The sequence below is a fragment of the Rhipicephalus microplus genome, chromosome 2, assembly GCF_043290135.1.
Source record: "Rhipicephalus microplus isolate Deutch F79 chromosome 2, USDA_Rmic, whole genome shotgun sequence".
In the NCBI taxonomy this organism is placed as follows: domain Eukaryota; kingdom Metazoa; phylum Arthropoda; class Arachnida; order Ixodida; family Ixodidae; genus Rhipicephalus; species Rhipicephalus microplus.
Window position 1 is genome coordinate 93,224,516 of NC_134701.1, and position 22,654 is coordinate 93,247,169.

The window sequence follows — 22,654 nt, forward strand, 5'->3', positions numbered from 1 at the left end:
GAAATTCGCTAAGAAATGCTTCGTATTTAAACGCGATTGCAGACCTAATATTCGCATATACGGCAACATGAATTCTTCTTGTACTAGGTTCACAAGTGTAAGCAGGGTTTTTAAAAATCATAGAATCCAAATATAAGTATAGATACAAGCCTTATAAATATAATCGCACGATTGTTTTGTGAAGATAATAAAAGGAAGTACAGCACTTCCCTACTGAAAAATCCTGTACAAATAGGACCCGTATCATACGATGTTATTGGATACGGGGATTATGGGCCATATGGGGGATACAGGGATTACGGGCCATATGGGGGATACAGGGCTTATGGGGCATACAGGGGTATATGGGCCATACAGGAGTTAAGGGGTTTGTGGGTAATATAGGTGATAGGGGTCCGAGGAATTCTCCGGTCCTGCTGAAAATCATAATATAGTGCAAAAAAGAGAGAACAGTCACACAAAACCACACACCATATAATTTTAAGCAAGCATAAACTAGCCCAAAAACAAGTCCTTCCGCAGAACAACCCCGGTTACTTTGGGCAAGTAGTAAGGGTCATAAGTAATGTTTGCCTAAGCATGGTAATAAGGCTATGCCAGTTTATAAAGTGTAAAAAATATGAATATGCCACAATGGGCAATTTAATGGTGCTTCGAAAGTGCAGTTGATTAAAGGGGTGGAAGTGTTGTATGTAGTGTAGTGTCGGGACATTTGAGAAAAACAAGACAAATACTTTTGCATCCTCGAATTTATTTATATGATCAAACATTTTGCAAGGAAGTGTGTTTATCTTTCTCAGCCTGCTAGGTGCATGCATATCTGCTGGCCGATTCACAAATTTTGCAAAACCATTTGCTTAGTACTGGGCAAACACATGTAGCACTTACTAAATACTTTAGTTATTTGTTTAACTGTAAGTTAAAACATAAAGCAAAATACCATAAAGAGTACTGACACAAAATTTTGTGGCTAATATAGCCTACGACATCGATTCCCTTGAACATGCGTATATCTACAAATTGGATGAACAATTATAGCTCAGATGGCCAATTATATGAATATTAAAGTTTGCGTGCCTGAACCAGTGCTATATGCCGCATCTCGCATCATTGAATCACTGAAAGTGACCTGAAGCTGAGTCCCAACTTCCAGGTGCCACCATTGTTGCCGAGCTCAGAGTTGGCACAGCTACATTATTGACATCATAGTCGTTGTTGCCTTTTGGCCACACTTGTGCTAGCAGGCTACTATTCAGTGACTGCTGTGTCCATGCCTAATGTAAACATGTGGAACGTGAGGATGCCCCAAGAAAATCTTTGCACCCAAACGAGAACGATCAACTTGACGACAACGACATTGTGCTGCATATGCAGCAGCAAAAGAATGTGAGCACATAACGCAGGCAGCACGGAAGTGCGTCAGTGTTTTGTGTGTAAGGAGGAAGAAGAACAATACGCCATAGTGGACCATCTCTTAAGCCAGAAGCGCCGAGCGGGAGCTGTTTGCCCCAGCGGCTTGATTACTGTGTCGGTTGTCACCGCCCACTTTCACTATTGATAGACCTGCTGTGCAAGTGCTTACACCTGGAAGCCCCGTTTATGTGTACCATTTAGCACACTAGCTGGCATATATTTGTTGCATTCCGTGGCTCGTGTTCTCAGAGCTGTGCCAAGATAAAACTAGTCTGTAATAAACAGACAGCAATTGTCCATCTGTCCCATGCTGCAGCAAGCAATCCGCCACATTGTGACTAATAGGCTGTCAACAATGTTAATATTGCAAGACAAAAATTTGCGTCAGTACCTCTTTAAGCAATATTCACTAGCCACAACCTCCAAATTTCTCACTGTCAGGGCCCCGTTCAGGGGCACCTGTTTGTCCTCTTGATGCACAAATACTCCAACACGGGGCTACTATGAGGCTCTTGTTCTGAAGCTGAAGGACACTCCACAGGAGCTTTGTGGCCTCCTTGCATCACGACCGCAGCCTCGCCCACTGCTCCTTCTTCTGCCTCTCAAATGAACCTGCAGGAGAAAAATGTCTCTGTGATCGTTTTTTCTGGTGTGGGAGTTAACATCGTTACACTCACTCTCAAATTATTGCTTTAAAACTTAAAACTTACTAGCACAACTACTTCAAAGAACAAAGTTTCAATAGTGAAAACTGATCCAAGAGGTTCCACAATTTTGAATTCAAACAGGTAAATAGAAGGTCTCACAGAAGAATATGCGTGGAGCTCTAGGCACGTGCATGAGTTGTGATCTGTGGTCTTAGCACAGCATTTAGAAGGGCACATGTCTTTTCTACTGAGAACGAAAAATGGGGTGAAAAATGTGAAGTAAACAATAAGTAGGGGTACACAAATATTCATATTTTTGAATATCTTTTGAATAATGTTTGCTATTCGATTCAATTTGTACTGCAAATTTTGCTATTTGAACTATTATAACTTACCAGAGACAAAACAAAGTCAATGTCTGACTGATAGGGACCCTCCAAATTTTTAATATGTTTCACCTCATCACACTCGTATTGCGTGAAAGCTGCCTTTCTGGCTCTGCTACGGTCACAAATGTACTGACTCTAGAAAAGGTTGATCCTAACAAGGAGATGATAGGTGTGGCAGAGGCAAGGGCTTATTTATAGTGGTTTTTGACCTGAAATTTGATCAACTCTTCGGCTGCATGAAATCGTGCATATAAACACATTCGTGCATACATAAATTCAATTGTGCAGTGCCTTATTCTTTATAAGGCAACTATGAAATGCCACCTTACCAACACTTATCAATTTTGCCAAAAGGAAGACTTTTATCTCATAAGAATAAACATTGGAAGCCTCTCCAACTTTTTTCTAGAATTTCACATGAAGTATTTGAAAAAAATTCTAGAAGTATACAAGAAATTTCAGAAAAATATTCAATTTGCACACACACTTCAATATTAGAATTCACTTTGGCACACATACTATAACAATAAAGTTCAAGAGAAGTGGGAAAATCAGAAATAGTTGAGCATTTTATCGGACACTTGTGCCACAGAGAATTATTCTCCTTGTTCTTCAAGCACTTTGAAGATGTTGAAGCAGGCAAAACCATATAAAGCATAGCCAATTAAGGGCACACTTGCACCAGAGAGAGCTTTTCCTCCTGTTTTTCAAATGCCTTGACGGTAACATTTAATGTCCAGCAATTTAAGGGCCCCGGTCATCTACTGTCATCACTTAAATCGTTTTCAAATTGTTCTTATAAAGTGTAGCAGATGGCAGATATACAGGAATTAGGCATACTAAAATGGGCATTTCTTTCACAAATTCAGTATAGTATACACAACACTCTCCATGAAGCAATTTAAGTCGCCCAGCAACCCTTTTCGGGCATGGTCAGAAAATGCTGCCGAGGGTAGTCGAGGCACCTGAGAGCATGTGAGACAGACATAATAGGGCAACACGCAGCTTGTTATTCATAATTTATTATCAGTCACCTGAAAAACGCTGTTTCTCCTGAACAAATAAGGCTCCGAATTCAACTGACTGCGCTTCAAGTGCAATGTGTACAACCGAAACCGGAGGCTGCCACATGCCCCTGCACCTGTTCGTGATTACACTGAAAAGAAGCCCCATGTTTGAAGAAAAAAAAAGGGGGGGGGGGATAAAAATAAAAGAGCTCAAGTTTAGAACGCACGTTGATAAAAAGGCATAGCTTCTTGTCCCCCAGTCATCCCCTCCCGCGTGGCTTTGAGTGAGCTCACTCGAACGAAAGGTAAAAGAAAGTACGTAAAGCATGTGACGAATTCCTGTAGCTCCGCTAGTACTTCGCAGATTGCAAAATTTTTTCCAACAGTCGATTTGGGATGAATAAGTTTCTCTAATGAAGACATTTGATGATTACTTGGAAAGGCTTTTCAGGGCTTCTTCATTACAAGGCAATGCGAACATGTGCCTGTAACATGAAGGTAGGAACTCTTCAACCTGATATGGTTTTGTTATGGCACAACGTAGTCATCACAATTCCAGCTTCCAGTTTTAAATTTAGTCGACCTGTTCCAAAACTTTACCCACTGTACAAACCACACCTTTAAATCAGTAAACTATTCAAAAATGAAGAAAATGCAATTATTATGTGAGCAAATACAGTACATGGATATAAAAAAGATAAGTGCAAGCAGCAGGAGTGTAAATGGCATGCATGAGGAATGTCGTGGAACTGGTAGAGATTAGTATTAATGCATCAACAGCAAACAAAACAAAAATTTTCAAAAAAAAAGCACAGCTGCCTACTTTGTTGTTTATGAGGGCCAGAACTGTAAGCGGCAGTTCCATCACTGGGTGCTGCCCCTCGAAAAGCAAAAAAAATTTATAATTAATTCAGCTATAAAATAAGGTGATTCCACACAAGCATGCAACCACAGCTGACACAAATGAGCACTTAAACAGCATTAAAAAAGAAGCGCCCAAGCACAGCCCCTAATGAGCCCTTTGCAGCTACACGAGCTATCAATAGCTGTTTCTCTGAAGCATGCATGCTCCTGCACCCTCCTCTGAAAGAAGGCACCGCGCAATAGCCAGCATGCTTCACACCAAATGCTGGTGCAAAAGCCCCCCGAAAAAATGAGAACTCAGGACACAATGTCATGTGGAATCCGCTACAGTGCTATGAGAAAAGCATGCAAGAAACTTATTCATTTCAAGCCTTTGCCTTTATTTTGCTATGCATGGATGAGTCATGTCAATATTCCTCGAACCAGGGTGCAAATGGCAACTATTGGCACCCTTGTTCAAGAATTATAGCAATTGAGAATCGATATTAGCAGTTACCTCTTTTGGATTCAATCTCACTTAACTCTACAAAACAAAACGCTGGTTAAAGCAAATGTGAGTGCTCCCAAGAGTGAAGGGTTTTTGTGTTGTTAGTGACTAATGACGAAGTCTGGTGAGTCAACTTACGAGTCCATTAAAATATGATTATCTTTTTCACCTATAGTTTCAGTGCTCCATAAAAGCAATATATTGCATAATAGGTGCTCCAGCTGGCACCTTGCAGTGTCTCGTGGCAGTGTAGCGGCCTCCCTCCACATGGATTTGCGCCTTGAGCTCTCAATTTTCACAGCTCACACATATCTCAATGCACAAGCATTTGTGCACCGACTCAATATTTATAGCTGAGAGGCCAGAACTACAAGTAGGGGGGGGGGGGGGGGAGTCGAGGTTCTTTGACATGCCCTCCTGTGAATTTCTTCCCGGGACATTCTCATAAAATATCTGAGGTGCCATCTCTTTGAATACAGATTACCTTACTGGGTTGCAGTCACTATATAAAGGTCTGAGATTGAAAGGTTGTAACTGGAGCACCAATTATGCAACACATTGCTGTTAAGGAGCATTGAAACCATGTGTGGAAAAGATCATCAACTGGAGCACCAATTATGCAACACATTGCTGTTAAGGAGCATTGAAATCATGTGTGGAAGAGATCATCATATTTTAACGGACTCGGAAGTCTACTCACCAGACTTGTCAGACTTGCAATGAGCAGCGAGTCTGAGTCCACTAGTAAGGCCTAAGGAAAAAATATATTTCATGAGTGAGTGTGAATGATTCGCAGATTTCTTTTTAACCTATGCAGGGTGCTGCTCAATATAAGCACGCAGAGACAGGGTAAATGCAGAAGTGGTTCAGCTGGTAAGGTAATGTGTTATGATATAGAAGAGTTCTTCGGTTGTCCAGAGAAGTGTTACATTATTAAGTAGTACCATCGATCATCTTACATCGCTGCCGAGAAAAACACTGACCAGAAAAAATTTGAAACAATGCAGTGTGATGTTTTGCATACAAAACAGCTCCTAATAGCACCTTAATAGGGCATCAGTCAGTCGGTCTATGATTAAGATTTTATAGATGATGCTGTGCAGTCACTGAGGAGGTGTTTTGAAAGAGAGTCTCGACACTGAGGAGTAACAAGTATTCACCGACTGCAGCAGGGGAGCTCCTGGTCAATACTGCAGTCTACATGGAGGGACTAGTCGGGCTGGTGATGAAATCATTGCTTGAAGGATTGAATATTCTGGAGTGCCTGAGTTTCATGCTTGCGATGAGTAATACTTGATGATTGTCTCACCATCATTGTTAGACCCATTTGAGTTGTCAAGTGATTTAACTAGCCATTCATTTAGAATAAAATATTGCAATGGCAATTATATGGACACTTTCAACAGCTGCTACCATTGAACATAAGGGCGCAGTTATGAGTGCTGGTGCGTGCTATTTGGATAAATATCACTACACGACTTGTTTACGTGGTGTGCTCTCAGCACTTTCTATTCGTTGAGACTACCGACAGCACAAAAACCCACTCACTCTCCGCAGCACTGACATTGACTTTAACCAGTGTTTCGTTTTGTGAAATGGAATCTCAAGAGTTAAGTGCTAACCTTTGTATAGCATTCCCATTTGCTCCTATTTCCTTCATTGCTTTGTGCTTGTAACAAAACTCTGAGCTAAGACTTTATCTTTGGACCCCAACCAGCATTTGCTGGCGTGCTAAGACAGGGGTACAACAGCCGAAATAGCATATGGAGCAATTTTTGGAGCAGCAAAATGTTACTTTTGGAGCACTAAATTCCAAGTTCGGAGCTGGTTATGGAAAAAAAGAACATGCATTTTTATCAAGACATAGCGAATTTGGAGCACTATAAAAAAAGGTGGCTTACATTTAGAGAAAAAACATGTATAAACAGTTCAACATAACCTAAATTATGTAGTGTGAGCATACTATTTACTACTATTTCAATGAAGGTAGTATTTTGAACCACCTCGCTAAGGAACCAATGATAAAGTCTATATTAGCGTTTACTGAACCTGTTAAATCAATTGACAAACTCTGAGAATTTCAATATCAATCTGCCGATATTGTGAGCTTGAAATTTGGAAGATTCGTAAAAACGAGAAGTAGAGGTGGTGAAAAAAAAAATTGGCGCACAATTTAGTTTATTTCTGTAGAGAAGCATAAATGTCACACACTGCTTCAAATGATTGACAGTAGCTTATTTATACGTCAGTAATTATACTGGTACTCAGAATTTAATGGTGTACAAACGCATGAGTAACTGAGCAAAATGTGAAGTGTCCCAGTATCGCGAACAGCCCCTTGTAAATCTCAACACGCTTTTTCGCAGGCACCGGTCTAGTGCGGCAAAGGTGACTCAAGCAGCTTTAGAACGAAAGTCAACAAATTTTCTTACCGCTCACCACCCCCCTCCCACCCACCCTTTTCAGCATGGGGCTATGTGCCGCTTCGGCTACCTTGCAAGACGAGTTTGACCAGATAAAGTAACGGCGCACCCCCGTTGCCCCGGCGACGGTACTAGATATCTATGGCCAAGACCGTGGCAAGGACACAGCTTCCAGCCAAAATTTGTTATGTGCCACTGCTAAGGTAATCAACACCGGCATTTACAGCACGTCGAAGCCTTATTAAGCCATATCCGCGTTTCTGGCAAGAGAACTTACATTTTCCGCGAAGGGTTGGTGCAACACATTTTTGTTTTAAAGTTCTGCCATCCCGCCGATACGTATCTGTTGTGGTCAGCGGACCGATAGACATGCAGTGTTGTTACTTTATCAGGTCGATCACGTCTCACGAGCATAGGGTGGGTGGCTAGATTATTTTAGGTATATTCTAGGCAGTTTACTTCGGGTTTGCACGCTTTTAGTGATGGTGCAAAGCTGCAGGTGGCCGACATGGCCTGCATTGCTCACCGCAATTAGTACACCTGAAAAAAAATTGAGGCTTGCTGGGCATTTTGGCGCAGCATGGTGCAATTTTAACAATTTCACGGGTTTGGCCCAGCTCGGTGCAACAATCAGGAATTGTATCAAATTGGCGCGATTGGCACAGCTGCTGCACCCCTGCTAAAAGGGCCTGATGTTAAACTGTTCAAGCTTTAGCAGTGCATTTTGGGGGATGTTAAGTCAGCCATTGGAGTCTACCTGGTCACTGCCTCCAATTAAGGGGTAGCGACAATAACTTTTCTGCTCTATGTATCTACTTTGCCATTATTGAATATGACAGCTCTGCAGGTGTATGTAAACACTGCCTTACTTGAGAGCACTGTGTTGATTAGAGAAGACCGGCAAGTCCCAGACTTCCACAAATTTTTTACCCTATTGTAATCATTTTTGAGCATGTAATGATAGCAACCAGAAGTTTATACTAATTTGTTCAGAGCCTTGCGTTCTATTGACCGAACCAAAGTATGGTTTACTTTATTTAAAAAATTGCATTTTTTTGCTCCTGTACATGATTTTGGACATTTTGCACACTTTCTTTAAGATCAAATGAAAGTTATTCTAAAGGATCAAGTTCAGTTCAGTACACCACCATGTGTTGCTTGAGTACGTGCACAAACAATCAGCATGACATCTTTTGCCATTTTAAAATTATCATACTGACATAACAAAAAATGCCATTTCGAGAAGATGGAGTTCTACATATGCAATAAAATTGCACATTTTTTTTTCTGTGCTGACTTATTTTTTTTACTGTGCCACCTTATCTATTTCACTGTGTCTGACTTCGGTAAATGCTTAAACAACACTAGTTGGACAGCCTTTTCTTTTTGCTAAAAAATGCTAACTGCATGCTTTTCGTCAACTTAGAAAGAAAATAAGCTACAAATATACCATATATAAAAGGGCCATTTGCTTTCAGGTCGCTTTTTTCAGTTGATTAAAAAAAGATACGCAGGATGAGGACAATACTGTAATATATCAAGCAAGCGCCCCAACATAAGCAAGTTCCATCCTCTCTCTTTCAAGATATTTAAAACATGTACGAACAACTGAGCAAGCACTCCCCCCCCCCCCCCCCGCCTTTTTGCCATTTCTGTAGTTTCCTTCACTTTCTTTATTTAGAAGCGCAACGAGGTTGCAGAATCATAGTGAATTCATGCATATTTATTAAAGTGTATCAGTTTCGTTGGAAGCACATGCGACTTTTTCACCATAATCTTGATTTTTTGATGCAAGACAGAGCAAGAACCCCCCCCCCCCCCCCTCCAATTCTCGTCACATTCACCATAGTGGGAGCACTCGCTCAGGATTGCACGGTACACGAAAATTGTAGAAAAAGAATCTGCTTTCATGTCTAGTAAACAATGAAAAAGTACTTTCTTCTAACGTTTGCTTACCCTGCTCCCTTCATACACAAAATTAATAACATAACCCTTACAAATATTATTTAGTTCTGTAGCAAGGAAATATGCTGCCCACTGATATTTTGAACTGCTCTTCTGTCAAATTTATGAACAGAATTCAGAACTTATCTGAACACCTGTATACTATACAATGTGCATATTTCTTGCTCTTACTTGCTTTGTACATAAGTTCGATTTATTGTCCTCACATTTTTGTGTATTCAAGTTCAAGCCATTCCTGCATTGGCCCGAGAAGGGGCCTGCAATATTGTAAAATAAAATAAAAGTAAGCTACTTCGAAATTCACATAAACTTGGTTCCCTACACTGACAGACACACGTAGTTTCAACCCTGTTCAAGAAGCATGAAGTTGGCAGACTTGTCACTTATTCTGCCCATTGAAAACATCAGTGCTATTGAAAGCTAAATTTCTTAACAGTACACACTTGCCTGACAGCTTCTTCTTGAAGCATGTGAAGCCCTGTCAAGGTGAGGCATCATTGGGAAGGACTGTGGTAGCGGCTCAGAAGTTGTAATACTGGTTGTGATGCAGCAATGGCTGAAGTGAAATATAGGTCGTGGTGGTGGTAGCAGCAGCTGCAGTGTTTCTGCCGAAGGTGCCTGACCTGGAGGATATCATTGAAACCTAAGGGGTGACAGATAATAGGCATTAGAAATCATGAAAAAGAATGTTCACTACATTATAGAAATTTGCAACTTAGAGTAATGGACAGCTGAGCTTATTGGTAGAGATTTATGTTGGACTTCTGTGAACATAATAAGCGAGAAGCGTAGCATGTAAAGGGTGTGTCGTGGGTAGTACCTACATTCACAACATAGCTCAGGGGCTAAATAGAGTGATAAACAGATACAACATAAATGCATTATGGCCACCAATAGACTAGGTACTAGGCGAGATATAATGTCATGCTGAAAAACATCGAGAGGGGACAAGAAGCTGGACTCACATTTGTTTCGTAAACACACCAAACATTTTGTTGATTACCATACAGGCGTAAAGTAACATGTTCCTTTTAGCTTCGGCCATACCTACATAGGGAAGATGGGCCAGTGTTAACTATAGATGAATGAAAAAGAAGAGAGCGCGAACTACAGGCTCACCGAAAATTCTATCTTTAAATTGTCGAAGGTGTGTCGAAAGCACAGGCCGACCAAAAAAAAAGAGTGAAGCTCACTCAATCGCAAAATGTATTTGCACATATAGCTCATTCAGATTCTCATTTATGGCCCAATCCGAGTTTGAGTGACTCGGCTTGTGAGGGAGTTTGCCGACCTATGGCTGAGAGGGGTTCTGAAGTCTGCCATTCCTTTCCTCCAAAGCCTCTATTTGTTGCTCAATCCACTCGTTCAATTGTAAAAATTTTCTCTTTCTGGAGGAGGCTCAATCAAACAAGCTTCTAATTGCCAGAGCCATCCTACAGGGCTCTTTTTCTTTCTTGAATCGCTGCCTTCTGCGACTTTTTTTTTTTTTGGAGGGGTGGGGTGGGGGGCCTTGGGAGTGTATATAAAACCCAAAATATTACCACTCAGTAGAGACGCTCTAAATGCCATAAAATCCAGAGTAAGCACTCCTGACAGAGCAAGCACCTCCCTACTTTCTTGCTAAATAGAGGTGCTAAATAAGTAGCCTCTTCTCCTCTACCACCATCTTCACTGTTTTCATTTGCCGAGTGAATGCGAAATAAAGCCGTGTATGCATGGGCATTCAAGAAAGTGCTTAAGTAGACGCACAGATGTGCATTTTTTATTCTCAGTGATTCTTCCACTTCCACGTTAAATATTGACCGATGACTGAGCAAGAGCCTAGTCTTCAAACCTTGTCGAATTATCATTCACTCTCCAGGAGCACTTGCCGAGAATTTTTCGATAAACACAACATACTACAAAGTCTGTACTTTCCAGTTACATGTACCTCAAGACTAGAGTTGCAGTAACTACCTTACTAAGTCATATTACTTCATAGGTAGCCATGAATATTCACTTGAATATCATACTGTCTGCTGTGTTGCTGACCGCAACAACTGCATGTGCTCCTTAATTTATAACTATTCAATAATTGCACATCATATTTGCAGACTGATGTTTATACAGTGATTTACCAACATGAATTTATGCAAATCATTACAAAATTAACTGCTTCATGAACGTAACAAACATATAGTCAGCATGAGTATAACTTGAGAAGCTTGCTTTGGCATGTTGACACTCCGGAGATACATTTCAGCTCATAAAATACAATGCCTATATTTTTCAAAGTCAAACTGGCCTCCGAATAAAAAGCAATTAAAATTTCATGATGCAACGCATATGTGTTGTACGATTTCTTTAGTGTGCCTGTCTATCTTATGAGGTCACAGCTTTCAGTTCTTGACGCAAAACCCATGTAAGCATGCCTCGGATAAGTGTGAAATGTGTGCTAGAATTCAATTTCAGGGTGCTGAGCAGTGCAGTGCAGCTGAAATTCATCGAATATTGAGCAACGTGTACAGCACCACTTTCAATACATGACAGCAAGGCACTGCAATAGTGTAGAAAATTAGAAGCATGATGTACAATATTTACAATGCAAACTGACTGGGAATGAAGCAAGTGTAAAACTATGATTTTGTTGACTGAACGGATCAGATAATTCGATAAAATCATGGGGTCAGAATTTTTGGGCTGAGTAATTCATTTCCCAAAATATTGCAGTCAGCTCAATACAGCACAGCTGGTATACCATGGTTGGACACAGAGTGAGAGACTCTAGTGCTGCAAACTGCGTGCAGTCAGTTCCTAAAATGCTGACTGGTCATGAAAACAAAATGATAAACGGGTGCCATTTTGACATTTCTCTGGCACTACCATGATGTACTCCAGAACTAAAGGTGCAATACAAACAGAAGCATTCCGATAAGCGCAAAGAAATTCAAGTGAACCTTCTCCAAGAAGAAGTGCATGGCTGCTGTGTTTGGGGAGATAAATGGTGGTGTTTCCTTGATAAAATAGGTGAGGCTTAAACCCACAAAGACTCATGAGATTTGCCATCTGCATCGGCTCCTAGTTAAAGATATTCGTGACACGCTGTTTCGCTGGCCACGCTTTTGGAGACGTAGACAGGGCTTTTCTTTCAATTGTGTTGAAATTTAGTCATTTGCACAATCATAGTCAGCTGTGCAGCTGTCGAAAATAGCGCCAAACGGGAAAAAATGTTCAGATTCCCTTGGAACAAAGATAGAAAGTTGAAGGAAATTTTGTGGAGAGACATGACGAGTGGTATATGTCTAGCGTAAGGTGAGTAATATTTATCGACAATCCTGCATGGATGGTTTCGTTTGACACATTCGGTATTTATGTACAGGCGCTCCAAGCAAAGATCCATGGCAGGTTGACTACGTGCCATCAAAATATTGGCACGTCGAAAGAGAATCTAAGGCGCCAAGACTGAAGTACAAAAGTCGTTTGGATGTGTAGTTTTCATCAGCACAACCACAATCACTATCTACACAGCTACGACAAGCATACGGCATTTGTTTTAAAATGCACGGCCGCTATGCAACGTGCAGCCAGCTCTGAGCTTGATACAGAAAACAGCAAGACACAGCAGCCAACAGCCGCACGATATCATGCCAGGGGTGACACCGTGGAATGCACGGCACCAATTGCAGTGATGTATACACAATTAGTAGTGGTTAAGAAGGTGACGACTTCGTACCAGTTGGAAAAAATGATGTGTCAGTAATGCTATGTAGACAAGAAAGGGCGCTCCACTATTCTATATATAGAACAGGTATACAATGTGTTGCTAGTGATTTCAACTGTTCCTCCAAGCATTCATTACGTAGTAAATTTATTCATACCTGATCTGGTACACATGCGAGCAGGACAGGTAACAAGGCTTAACAAACACGGTGCCTGACTGTGAGGTGAGCATCGCCTATACCAGCTTGTTCACAAAAACGATGCAATGCCGAAACGCCTAAGAAGCTCGACTTTACTAAATAAAAGTCGATGTCATTCATGAACATTTTACCAGGCCGTCACCGCTGAACACGTAGTTTTAGTAACATATGATACTCATTGCACATGATGAACATTGATACAAGATACTATATATACAACAATCTGAGACAGCGACAGAGTGTTTCAATTGCAAATGCAAAAACAGCTGAGCGCCCTCACTGAGGCAAACACGCAAAAATAAGCACATTAGTCGGTAATGTGCATTATTATGCAAGTGTAAAATTAGTTGAAAGACGTGACAACCAAGGCCACGCCACTTAAAAGAAAACACATAATTGTGATAGCACATACAGTCGGTTGTTTGCCACTTCAAATGAAAATATTATTTGGCAATCACAGCACATGCTTCTCTTTTGTGGTCAGTCGTAGGTGCGGCCATGCTATTGTGTGCTAGAAATTTGCAGCATATGCGTCGGGATACCATGAAGAAAGCGAGTGACACGGATAAACGCCAATACTCAAGGAGTGATGCAGCACGCAGAGAGCCATTGAAATGGTAGCTGGTGCAGATGGCATGAATCCCATGAGCCTTTGCAAGTTTATGCCTCACTTATTCATGGGACATGGCATGACCCTCACTGCAGTATTGTAGGTCTAACTCTCAACTGTCTACAGAGCGCAATTAAGAATAAGCAAAGAGAGACATAAGACACTGTCTTTTTTTTTTTTCATGACAACAAGGGGCCACAGAGGAAGCAGCGGGAAGTTCAGTCGCCCAACACCATACAGACTCAACTTAGCTATCTCTGATTGCCATATTTTTGCTAACATAAAATGCTGGCTAGGAGGCCTGTGCTTTCACCCGGTCCTGTTCTTCGCTCTGCTGCTTGATGCAGACTCGCTTACTGAACTTCTAGGCGGAGAGTAAAGGAAGTTGCAAGGCAGACAGTTCTGATGAAGCCCTTGATCAACATTTGTTGTGCTGAATACTAAATCACTGAGACTCTTACATTACTAAGTCAAAAGTGTGGTTGCTAACTATTAGTGCTGTTCTTTTTCTTTGTAAGAATCATCCCGGCAAAACTGACGTATTTACGTGTGGTGCCAGTATTGTTACTAATTATTTCTGTACCATTCTCCTTTCTTGTAATTCCACTGCAGCTTGGGCTATGCTAGGCTGAGGTATTGTGAATAAATAAATTAATGAGTTGGTGCTACACACTGTCAAATGTCTGAATCAAAATGGCAAATATGTACAGATGTAGCTGGTATATGTACCTAAACAATTCAAATTAAGCAGTCTTCATTTTCGCTCTGGTTACTACTTCACGACCGAACAGAACTTGAAAAAAAAAAATTGCAACATAGAATGAGTGACCCTTGCCTAGCCAATTAGCACAAATGTACATGAATGAGCGACTATTGTATAGACGTGCGGCTTGTGAAAGCAACCAGGACATTGGAAGTTAGCATTTTGTATATGTTGTTAAAATAAGTTTTACTATTAAACCACATTTACCTTCCAAGTTCTGACGTTCTTTTCGCAGTCACTCTGGTAGAAAAGATTGTGTTGCACGGCGAGTCGTTTTTTTTCTCCATCTGCACGAGGTCAGTAAAAATAGTTTAATCAGAGAACACATAAAGTTGGAGAGCAGGCTACTATAAATAACCACACAAATGAAAACGTAGAATGTGTGACTATTACATGCGAACAATAAATAAATGCAATGTAGTGCAGGTTTGCCATCAGGAATAGCGACGTCGACTTGTTCATATATTAATAACTCTACCAGTGTCACACCGGACATTTCCAGCCCCATCAGGGCCGACCCGAATGCGGTTTTTGATCGCGATCAACAGTGCCAGCTACAACTTAGGTCACTGTGCAGCCGCACATAATACATTTTGATCCAGATCGGTCATGATTGCGATCGAAAGATCCCATGGGACACGAGCGCGCGGTATCAGGTGCAGCATGCCAACATACACAACACACGGATAAAATGTGCCACATAAAAAAATAAAACACACACGCACTCAAACATGTTTTCGTTGTGCCCTCCTTTGTTCGCCTAAACGCACGCCAGCGAAAACGTCATGGAAAATAAAATGACACTCACCTCAAAGAAGGTGGACATCCCTGTAATAGCAGCTCTTGATGTCCTTACCCGGCTCACTTTGCCGATAATGGCCTTTTTTGCCATATCGGCAACGCTCAGCGATATGAAGCACTTCTCGAGGTTGTCCACAACGGCGCGGTAACCGTCTCCGCAAATGACGAACGTGACTTTTGGTGCACCCCGCATTTCAAATGACTTCTCACGGTTTTACTGAACCACATCTGTTTCACACCTGCCGCACAGTTCGAAGAGGCATAGAGGCTGCACACAGGAAACGTTTAAATCCGGTAGCACAAGACAAGCAACAAACCCCTTCGCACAACCTGCAAGCGCCATATTGACGACGAATGACTCCGAAATGGGCTTGTCTTGGCCGCTTGTCGTTAACCGACTCTCCCGCAGTTACAATGAAAAAAAAAAAAAAAACTCGAAGCTGGCGAGAAAGAGAAAACTCATTGACACAATTTCAAATTCATAAACTCACGTTTTTTTGCACGCATAAAAAAGCATGTAGTAAGTTTGATTGGTCTCAATAGATTTTTTTTTTTTCACGCTCGAAAAATTTGTATTTTGGCTTCGGTAGTGCGGCTCTCAGGTGGTGTTGACTTATAGCTCGTAAACATCCGGTCGCGCAAAAATGCAAATGGCAGTTAAGCATTCTGCGATGACCCGTTGATTCTCATCGACGCAGTAACAAACTGGACCTACCTACAGCGGAGAGCATGTGGAAAAAAAAAAGCTTTTTTGAACTTCACTAAGGTTCCCAGCTGATTATTGTTCAGCAGCATGCCGTGACGGCATACGTTAACTGGCGTACATAAGCATACATAATCGCCAAAAGAACGCGACCAGTACACCCAACTTCGAGGAGACCAACAGAAAAAAAACATATAAAAAATAAAATTCGTTCATGTTAATCTAGATTAACGACGAAAGCATAAAGCGCAGATCTGCGAGATGTTGACTATTTTTTGTTCAATGCACAGAGTAATGGTAGAGATATTCTCGTCTGGGCCCTGTAATTAGTGTGTGGTGTTGTTTAGAATTTTTTCACGAACCGTAAGTGTTACATAGATGAGTATTCAGCTGACCTTACTGTATCTGTAAGCATTAATATATTCTTTATCTTGTATATGCATATGCCAGAATTCAGCGTAATAGTGTAAAAACAGCTGAGCTGTGGAGAATTATCTTTGGCTAAGTTGTAAATTATGCGTAAAGCTCTGTTTTGAATAAGGTGGAGCTTCTTTAAAGTGCTGCTAGTAGGAAGAACAATTAAAACGTGAGACAGCTTAACGCACGAGACTGGCCTGCCCATCCCTCAGCAACTTTTATGCTAACCAAACTTCTAGAATTTTACATGGCTAGCACATTTTTTATGTTTCTAGAGCTGCAAGTCACTGATTCCTGTCATAGCACATGCTCTACCCCGTGGCAAAAAAGTGATTCCTCTCGTATTAGCCACGACAATTTCTAGTGAACTTTTTTCAGTCACACTCCTTTTTTACTAACCAAAAATTCTACGAAGATTACGATATTACTTAACGCACATTCAACGCGCAGCTTCTTGTTGAAGCAATGCTAACTGCAGCCACATGCACTCCGCAGTTGTAGAAACATAACATTAATTCGCTACATGTTGCCACTAAAACTGCCAGTGCTCAAGCTTCACGCACACCACTATGTGCATTCAAGGAGCCGCGAACTAAGCGGAACGCCTACAGCCACTTTAGGACAATCGAAGCCTGCCACACTGCATGCGCACAAACTTCATTCATAAGGAACGAAAGCGAGGAGTGGGGAGACAGCCTGTGTGACTGAGGAAGCAAACGAGGCTGCAGCCGCTCTTGATATCTACAGACTCCGCGCTTACTCTCTCGTCTTCGATCTATCGGTTACCCCTCCAACGCAGACAGCGAAGCCGCATGACCGAGGAGCACACGCCTTGAGATCAGCTCTCTCACACAACTGTATTATCGGTGCCACTAGTGCATGGTCATCGGCAGGATTCTCTCTTGAGGGGTGAAAATGGCTGGTGTAGGGCGAAAGCACTGCCATAGCTTGGGTGGGTGCAAGTGCTAGTGAGGCTTGAGGGGGACAACTACCCTAATTTTTTCCCCTTACTGACACCCATGCATAAGTGTGCAAAACAAAATGAGTAATATATACTAACAGTCTTGTTAATAATAAGTTAAACAAGAAACAAACCAGTATGCTTCTCTATGTGACTCCTAGCTGGCTAGGATCCAGTGTTTCTCATGAGTGCTAATCAATATTAACATGCTGATGTCAAAGTGACGCATAAGAATTCACAAGTTATAAGACTCAATTGCCATCATATTACGGAAATTCAAGCTTGACACAAAGTATTTCTTGGTTTTGTTTTATGAGTGTAATACTTCCTTAAAGTAAATAAAAAGGGCTAACACTGGACACTTCTCTTCAATTCTTTGAAGAATGAATTCTCTCTGCAGTTACACTACACCAATGTTTTCTTTAAACCATGCTTGCATGGCACCGAAATTTCATAATTATTTGCTCTTATTCTGATTCTGAGGAATAAACACAGTCAAGTACCGTTCACAAGTGAGCAAGCTTGTGCGAAGCCAACCAAACTCTCAGATCGACCGTTTTGAGCAGTGCATGGAAAATTGATCTGAATATTGGATGTAGTTTTCTTTCAACAATACCAGTATTGCAAAACCTTTTTAATGTGTTTGTATGTAATTATTTTGTACTTGTACAGGTTTAAGACTTAATCGATATTTTTCATTGTGTGTGTTTCTAGGTCTTTAAAGAAAACTCAAAACAGGCAAGCAGAAAATGCGCAAGTTTGTGTCACACAATTACTCAGATAACATATTTCAAACAATGCAAATTCGTGCACCACATCATTCGAACTGAAGAGCTAATGGTCAAAATACTCATGTCATGCAAACAAAAGTGGCTCAAGTCGTTGTTTTGAGCTTCCATGCATTGCTTTGAATGGTTTATGAGTGTGTTTGGTGGCACAAGCTTTCTTCATCCTGATACTTGGCTGGGCTATCACAGAGAAGGCGCACAATAGCATATGATTCTCCACGCTATGTTTTGTGCACTTCCATCTGAACCATTGAAAATGGCTTGTTGCACGCTTACGTGTACAGCATCATCCCCATTGGACAGCTATTTGTAACAATACTCATGTCAAAGCACATGAGCATCTTGTGCACAAAGCAAAGCGTGGAGCATTATTTGCTATTGTGCACCTTCTCTGTGATAGCACGCGTCAGGAACAAGAAAGTTTGTGCCACTAAACACTCTTGTCAGCTATTTTAAGCAATGAGTGGAAGCTCAAAACAACAACTTGAGCCACTCTTCTTTGCAAGACACAAGTACCGTGACCATTAGCTGTTCAGCTGGGATGATGCGGTACATGAATCCGTACAACAAGCTGTTTTCAAGGGTTCAGATAGAAGCACACAAAACAAAGTGTGGAAAATTATTTCCTCTTGTCCACCTTCTCAGTGATAGACACAGCCAAGTATCACAGACAAGAATTCTTGTGCCACAACAACATTCTCAAGAACCATTTAAAGCAATATGTGGAAACTCAAAATGAAAAATTGAGCCTCTTTTGTTTGCAAGACATGAGTACCATTGCGAATAGCTGTCCAATGGGCATGATGCTGTACATGCAAGCATATAAGAAGACGTTTTGAAAGGTTCAGATAAAAGCGCACAAAACAAAGCGTGAAGAATTATTTCCTCTTGTCCACCTTCTGAGTGATAAACACAGCCAAGTATCACAGACAAGCATTCTTGTGCCACAAAAACACTCTCATGAACCATTTCAAGCAATACGTGGAAACTCAAAATGAAAAATTGAGCCCCTTTTGTTTGCAAGACATGAGTACCATTGCGAATAGCTGTCCAATGGGCATGATGCTGTACATGCAAGCATATAACAAGACGTTTCGAAAAGTTCAGATGGAAGTGCACAAAACAAAGCGTGGAGAATTATTCCTCTTGTCCACCTTCTGAGTGATAAACACAGCCAAGTATCACAGACAAGCATTCTTGTGCCACAAAAACACTCTCGTGAACCATTTCAAGCAATACCTGGAAACTCAAAATGAAAAATTGAGCCCCTTTTGTTTGCAAGACATGAGTACCATTGCGAATAGCTGTCCAATGGGCATGATGCTGTACATGCAAGCATATAACAAGATGTTTTAAAAGGTTCAGATAGAAGCGCACAAAACAAAGCGTGGAGAATTATTTCCTCTTGTCCACCTTCTGAGTGATAAACACTGCCAAGTATCACAGACAAGAATTCTTGTGCCACAATAACATTCTCATCAACCATTTAAAGCAATACATGGAAACTCAAAATGAAAAATTGAGCCCCTTTTGTTTGGAAGACATGAGTACCATTGCAAATAGCTGTCCAATCGGCATGATGCTGTATAGGCAAGCATACAACAAGCCGTTTTGAAAGGTTCAGATAGAAGCGCACAAAACAAAGCGTGGAGAATTATTTCCTCGTGTCCACCTTTTGAGTGATAAACACAGCCAAGTATCACAGACAAGCATTCTTGTGCCACAAAAACACTCTCATGAACCATTTAAAACAATACGTGGAAACTAAAAATGAAAAATTGAGCCCATTTTGTTTGCAAGACATGAGTACCGTTGTAAATAGCTGTCCAATCGGCATGATGCTGTACATGCAAGCATACAACAAGCCGTTTTGAAAGGTTCAGTCAAAAGCGCACAAAACAAATCGTGGAGAAATATTTGCTAATGTACACCTTCTCTGTGATAGCCCAGCCAAGTATCACGAAGAGGAAAACTTGTGCCACTAAACACTCTTGCCAACCTTTTCAAGTAATGCATGGAAGCTCAAAACAACAACTTGAGCAACTTTTGTTTGCAAGACATGAGTATCGTGACCATTAGCTGTTGAGTTGGAATGATGTGATATATGAATGCGTACAACAAGAAGTTTTCAAAGGTTCAGATGAAAGCACACGAAACAAAATCTTGAGAACTATTTGCTCCTATTTAGCTTTTGAGCAATAAACACAGCCAAGTACATTTTGCAAGCAAGCTTGTGCCACCCAAACACTTATTCAACTATTTAAAGTAATGTGTTGAAAGTTAAACTGTATATTTGAATCAATTTTGTTGTAAGACAGGAGTAGCATTAGAAATACTTAGTTGGCCAGTGGTGAAGATACTTTGATGCAGACGTACAATAAGCCGTTTTCAAAGGCTCAGATGGAAGCACACCAAACGAAATTTCATAATTATTTGCTCTTATTCTGATTCTGAGGAATAAACACAGTCAAGTACCGTTCACAAGTGAGCAAGCTTGTGCGAAGCCAACCAAACTCTCAGATCGACCGTTTTGAGCAGTGCATGGAAAATTGATCTGAATATTGGATGTAGTTTTCTTTCAACAATACCAGTATTGCAAAACCTTTTTAATGTGTTTGTATGTAATTATTTTGTACTTGTACAGGTTTAAGACTTAATCGATATTTTTCATTGTGTGTGTTTAGACCAGAGAGCGCAATTGCTATGTCATAACAGAGACGCCTTGCCTCTCGACTGTGTCTTGTGCACTTTTTCCTCGAGGTCCAAGCTTCGTAGAGCTCATTCGCACTCTTCCTTGGCAGTCCTGCATGGCCCTTTGTGCTTTGTGCCTTGGTTCAATGACAGAGCACGTGAGCGCGGCTTGGTATATCTCTCCTGAATATAAGGATTAATTGTCTTTTATCTTCTTGTGTATGTTCATATAATAGAAAATCACTCACTCACTATTTTCTGTTAGAGATTTCTCATAGAAAGATTATTCATTGCACAAATACAACATTTAAAATATTCTTTTTTTTCATAAATTGAACAGCAATATTTGTGCAAATATAACACGTGTACAACTAAGGTGATCAAATGAAATAAAGTTCTTTGGTAATTATCTGATATACTTATCTGTTATACTTTTGCACATATTTGCATCTCATGATATGAACTAGTTAAAATTGGTTATTTCTTGAGGTTGTGTACAGCCAACTAATGGAGCTGAAAAACTTAGTATTTTAGCCCTTTCAACACACAAAAAAAAACAAAAATGTTATGCATGCCTAGGTATTTGGTCTAATAAGTTTACTGATGTACTACATTGACTATCAAGGTTGACATTGAGCCCTATCAAGTCCTACGTATGGCCCCCATTCAGCCCCATTAGCTCCTATATTGTGCTAGATGAGAGTCCTACATACCAAACCCATAATGCCTGTATAGCTCCTACATACCCCTATATGTCCTGTCCAGGTCCCATTCAGCTCCTACATACCACCATATAGCTCCTGTATAAGACCCATCTACCCCCATTTGGTTCCTGTACAGCTCCTGTATTAGCTCCTGTAACCCCTGTATTGAAGCACACGGATCCTGTATGGAATTATATAGGTTTTTTCAGTAGGGTTTTGTTGAATATGCGGTGATCGTCTCTGGTCACATGAAACACTTATGTAGAAACTGCGAAGGCCAAAGTGGGACGTTTTTTCTTGAGAAGAGCTCTACGTGAACGGCGTTTCCCTCCGTGTTTGCCAATGTATTTCATTGACAGAACGAAATAATTCAGTGTGCGACAAAAACCCATCAGTGACGTTACCGGGCATTTTCCGTAAAGATTCCAACGAAAAACTTGATGTAGTGTACGAAACAAGTCCAATTAGCGGCATAATGATATCCGGAAGCGATAGTTGAACAAATGTATACCCAACCTGGTCGCGTCCCCTTCACGATAATCCACGTCGCACTGATCGTTTTTGTAAGCGGGCACAGTAAAAGAGGAAACACCACACACGGCTTGGTAAAACACGGGTCTTAGCGCCGTTGAACACGTCTGTCTTCTACGCTTGGTCGTACAAACGTATCTTCAGTAATCCACCTTTAAGACCATACATTTAGGTTGGAATTTACATTAGGCCACAGCTTGCCTAGTTTGCATAATTAGACAAAGTACTACGCAAAAACTACACAAAAAAATACTGCGGTGTGTGTGCACACGGAATGCGGAAAGAAATAGCTTCAAGACAAAGGCGACGTAACTAACCATCATCCTAGCAAAAAAAAAAGGATTTTCATAAAAAGCATCAAGTCCGTTATAATGGCTGGTACTACGTATTTTAGTGCTCTCAAGCTACATGGTTTTTTCAATTCCTAGAACCTTCTAGAACTTATAATAGATGGAAGATCAAGCTCACCCGCTAAGTTGCAGGCATGCTGTACGGTAGCCACATCGTCGGAACGTCTTTTGGCACAACGCGATGGTGTCGTTTTTTTTTTTAATTCTATATCAGAGATTTCTAACTTTGCTCCAGAAGTTC

The 22,654-nt window shown here is 40.9% G+C and overlaps 1 protein-coding gene across 5 annotated transcripts; it reads right to left on the reverse strand.

The window, feature by feature from the left end:
• Window positions 1-731: 731 nt before the first annotated feature.
• LOC142796322 (uncharacterized) lies at window positions 732-15,692 on the reverse strand. 5 transcript variants are annotated; one of them, XM_075886658.1, is made up of 5 exons: window positions 15,276-15,692; window positions 14,675-14,754; window positions 9,643-9,838; window positions 5,508-5,558; window positions 732-2,025 (listed from the first exon to the last, which is right to left on the reverse strand). In XM_075886658.1, exons 3-5 carry the CDS (start codon window positions 9,691-9,693, stop codon window positions 1,915-1,917), a joined length of 213 nt encoding a protein of 70 aa, XP_075742773.1. In that variant the 5' UTR covers window positions 9,694-9,838; window positions 14,675-14,754; window positions 15,276-15,692; the 3' UTR covers window positions 732-1,914. The 5 variants fall into 5 exon arrangements, with proteins under 5 accessions (XP_075742773.1, XP_075742772.1, XP_075742770.1 ...); XM_075886657.1 differs by lacking the exon at window positions 5,508-5,558; XM_075886655.1 differs by lacking the exon at window positions 14,675-14,754 and having other exon boundaries at window positions 15,276-15,691.
• Window positions 15,693-22,654: the final 6,962 nt, after the last annotated feature.